The following is a 4,390-nucleotide window of genomic DNA, read 5'->3' on the forward strand; positions in this document are numbered from 1 at the left end:
TATATTTAATTTATTTGTTGCCTAATTAAATCTTTTAAAATCTACAGTTCTTCTTCCCAATTATATATAAAAGGCATTACCATTTACTAGTCATTGACATCAACAAGTATAAGTTCATCATCATTGATAATGTGCATCGTGACGGAAAACCAGAAGAATTTTTCCACGATAGACCACTGTCTTTTGTAAGATTTTATGCTCTCTTTTGCTTAACAGCACTACATGCTGTTTCTATTCATTATTGTGAATGTACAATGACTTTACATAGAGTGTACCTTCCCCAAAAATATGGTCTGTCTTAATTTTCTTATTTTTGTGATATTATAGCTCATAATTATTAGTGTCCTAATGTTTTTCCCCCTTCTCTGCCAGCGTAATGTTCTAGCAGAATACTTGAAAGACATCGGTGTTTCAAAGGTAAAAGTTGATCGCATAAAAAAACTCCAGCCTATTCTTCCAAAGATCAAGTAGAGGAACAACACTAACAAGACTGATTGTGGTGTTTACGTTATGAGACATATAGAGACATTTAAAGGTAATCTAAATTGGACCTGTGGGCTTAAAAAAGGCGATGTGAGTTTCAGAAGTAATACAATTATTTTTAATACATAATTCAGTACACATTTGTACATGTTCTAACCCCTTGTTTTCTTTACTTTCCTAGGATGCTCCCCTACTGATTCTGCGGAAGAAATACATTTTATATATGATTTCAACAGAAGGCAATATATGTTTTGATGATGTACTAAAGAAGGCAATGGATTTCCGTTCAAACCCACTGCCATGGGAAGAATACGACGATGAAGATGAGGAAGATGCTGAATTAAAGCCGTAAAAACTTTTTTAGTTTCGTTTGTGACATGTGTGTGAGTAATGTAACATATATTGAGGAAGCTACGAGTCGAACAACCTGAAGTTTGAAAAAATTTTAATTCAAGAGAGTGTTATATTCCGGAAACAAATTTCAATAAAGTTTATTGTGCAAAACGCCTTAAAATTATTGTACTCTGGGAAAACAATTCCAATCAAGTTGATGATGTCCCTGCAGAACAAAAATAATGAACCTTTAATACAAATATAATATACTTTGGCTATAAGAGTAATGTACTTTGGCAGTGAAATCGAATTGTACATACAAGCCTTTAAGAATGTTCCTTGCAGAACAACAATAATGATCCTTTAATACAAATGTAATATACTTTGGCTATAAGAGTAATGTACTTTGGCAGTAAAATCGAATTGTACATACAAGCCTTTAAGAATGTTCCTTGTAGAACAACAATAATGATCCTTTAATACAAATATAATATACTTTGCCTATAAGAGTAATGTACTTTGGCAGTAAAATCGAATTGTACATACAAACCTTTAAGAATGTTCTCGTAGTGTATATTATGGATGTCTATCCTTGAATCAAAAATTTGCACCTTCCACTTCGTTATCACATTCATCTTCTTCATCGTTGTCCTCACATCATCAGATTCATCTCCTTCATCGTCGTCATCTTCATGGTGGTATTTGGTGAATATGCAACAGAATGTAAATTAAATATTAGATTTTATAAGGAGAAAATGGCCAAAATAAACAACTAAATTGATATACATTCAATGTTAACCAAATATACATTGCTGAAATTCTCATCTGTGCCTTCTGAACAACCATAATGTTCATTGCACAAAGAGCTTATGTGCCTCCATATAAGAGTCATGATTTTGGAAGGTAAACATTATGCGCTATACTTGTATAATTTAATAATTATTTAACATTAATGTAATATGCTTTAACAAGAAACCAAATTATACATACCTGTCAGATGGTTTGTTTCTTTGCAAGTCCTAGAGTTGTGTCCTTGGCGGCCACATGTTTTGCAGTACCTCTTCTCTTTTCCTCACTTCTTTAGGACTTTTAACATTTGTGATTCAATTCTCTTGCCCTTAATCCTACCCTTGTTTTTAGATTTTTTAGGAACATGAATCACCAACTTCTGAGGTATTTTGCAGCCCACGTACTTTTTTATTTCTTTCATCTTGTCTTTCTTCTTTGCTGGAACACTTCTATTACTAATCATATCCAATCTAATATCTCTCAGTTTTTCAATCAAAAGCATCATGTCGTTATCATCACACTCAGCTACGCTGACACAAGAATAAACCTCTTGCCACATTTCTCAAGACTCAAACTTTTCCTAGTCGGAAAACTTTTGAGAGACATCTATCGATTTGCCATCTTTATCAAAGACAAGCTTACTCATTGCAGCTTTTGTCCATCTTTGCATTATATCATTTCGGTATTTTCTGAAAATCTTGGTTGTGTAGAATCCAAAGGCAGTGCCTGCACAACAAGCCCATTCTCTGAAACATAGAACAGGAACAAGTAATCTCCATGTTATCTGGTGAATATGCTACGTTCCATGACTTATTTGGCATCTCCAAGTCTGTTAGAATATATATTTTTATCTCATCAATCTTCTCCACATCTTTAAAACGGCAATCAGACAAAGCTGCAACCAATTCTGTTTGGAAGTCTTTGAAAATGTTGTGCGAGTATATTTCAGAAGCATGGACTTCAAGGTTTGACTTTGTTTTCCATGGGATTTCAGAGTGTTTGTTGTCACTGTTCAACTTGGACTGCTTGTGTCTTTGTGCTTCCAAGGCACTCTCATAGCACACCCAAAACTCAACAAAGGTCAAATGAGGTGTGAGGAACCTGTCAAAGAAACTGTTTTCACTCTCAGACCTAGAAGTAACCCTCATCAAGTCAGACATTAAAACATCTTTAAAATAGGCAGGGATCCACTGTTCCCTGAGATCGTACAAATCTGAAAACCACTCGTGTTCTACAAGTTTATAATCAGTCATTATGTTCCCCCATTGTTCTTCGAATTCATCAAGATCAAGTTGGTTGTTCTAAACACACCTATTGAGCTTGGTCTTAAAATCCTCATCTTGAAATAGTTGATAACTGACTTTTTCTCTTAATTTCTTCATTATGTGCCACATGCACAGTCTATGTGTTGACTCCTTAAACACTTCCGGGACTACCGACTTCATTGATTTGTCCTGATCGTAATTATAATTCTCGGCACCCGCCCATTGCTTCCAAAAATGTCTTGAACAGCCATGTGTAACACTCAATACTTTCATCACCTATCAACCCAGCTCCAAAGGTTATGCACCTTTTGTGGTGATCAACTCCTGTGAAAGGCACAAACACCATATCGTACTTGTTTGTTCCATATGTAGCATCTGCTGATAACACCTCACCGAACAGCATGTAGTTCTTTATCCAGAACGGATTTGCCCAAAACACTCCAGCCAGGCACTTGTTTTCATCTAGTATAAAATCAAAGTAAAATGAACTGCATGTGTCTTTTTTCCCAATAAGATTCTCAACAAACATTTGCGCATCAAAATTACCAATGTAGGTTTTTATGTCCCTGACAAAGTTTTTGAAATCAACCTCAGTAGCACCAATGTTGTCGTAACCTCCACACATCTCCTTCCAACCTCTATAGGCTTTCACACCACCTAGTTTTAGCACCTTTACCTTTGTGACAAATTGTTTCTGTACCTCTGTCATTTTTCGGTTTCCTTTCAAGAATATTGTAGATTCAGGCGAAGCAAGTGGATGGTTATGGGCTTCATCGAATCTGGTAACAATATAAGTTCCATTTTCTTGGTATTTGAACTGCACTAATGCACGACAGTCAATTCTTGTAATCGGCCTCACACAGCTTATGTCTGTCACATCAGATTGTGCATCATTGTCAGCAGTATTAGTATCAGTATCAGTCCTCTTCCTTTTCCTACTTTCCTTTACACATTGCCTATTGCAGACAACATTCCTTAATGCAAAACTGTTTGGTAACTCATTACCTTTAATCCTTTTTGTTGTTGCAAGTCTTGGCGTAAACCCACATATTGTACAATATTCTTTGTAGAATAACTCTGCTGATTCCAGTGTTTCGAATACTTGTCCTACTTTAGGTTTCTTTTCCTCTGGATAGAATGGAATGTACTGGAGTGCATTTAATGTTTCAATTCTTGTTCTTGGTGTTTTAAAACTGTTATTTGTAGAAGAAGACGTAGTTGCATCACTTGTACTCATTGTCTGCTTCAACAGTAGTTAAGTAAGTAAGTGTATTGAATATTATTGCATCAATAATGAAGTAATCCAATTCTAATATGCTCTACAAAGATTGGTAATTTATTTCGTACAAATAAAGGTTCATATATAATGTATTCCTGCCAATGTCCATTATCATGCCTTTAAAGGAACATTTATTTTACTGGTAATGTTCATAGGCAATATTGTTGTCCATTTTGATATAGCATATATAAAATGTATTGAATGGTAATGACAGTAAACAAACAAATAGACATAATATTAT

The 4,390-nt window shown here is 34.9% G+C and overlaps 1 protein-coding gene across 1 annotated transcript; it reads right to left on the reverse strand.

Annotated features, from left to right (window-relative positions):
- Positions 1 to 3,069: 3,069 nt before the first annotated feature.
- Positions 3,070 to 4,107, reverse strand: LOC141655399 (protein FAR1-RELATED SEQUENCE 5-like). Its single transcript, XM_074462482.1, has one exon. The coding sequence runs from the start codon at positions 4,105 to 4,107 to the stop codon at positions 3,070 to 3,072; it is 1,038 nt and encodes a 345-aa protein (XP_074318583.1).
- Between the last annotated feature and the right edge of the window lie 283 nt (positions 4,108 to 4,390).

Source organism: Silene latifolia, chromosome 5 (genome assembly GCF_048544455.1).
Source record: "Silene latifolia isolate original U9 population chromosome 5, ASM4854445v1, whole genome shotgun sequence".
Taxonomy (NCBI): domain Eukaryota; kingdom Viridiplantae; phylum Streptophyta; class Magnoliopsida; order Caryophyllales; family Caryophyllaceae; genus Silene; species Silene latifolia.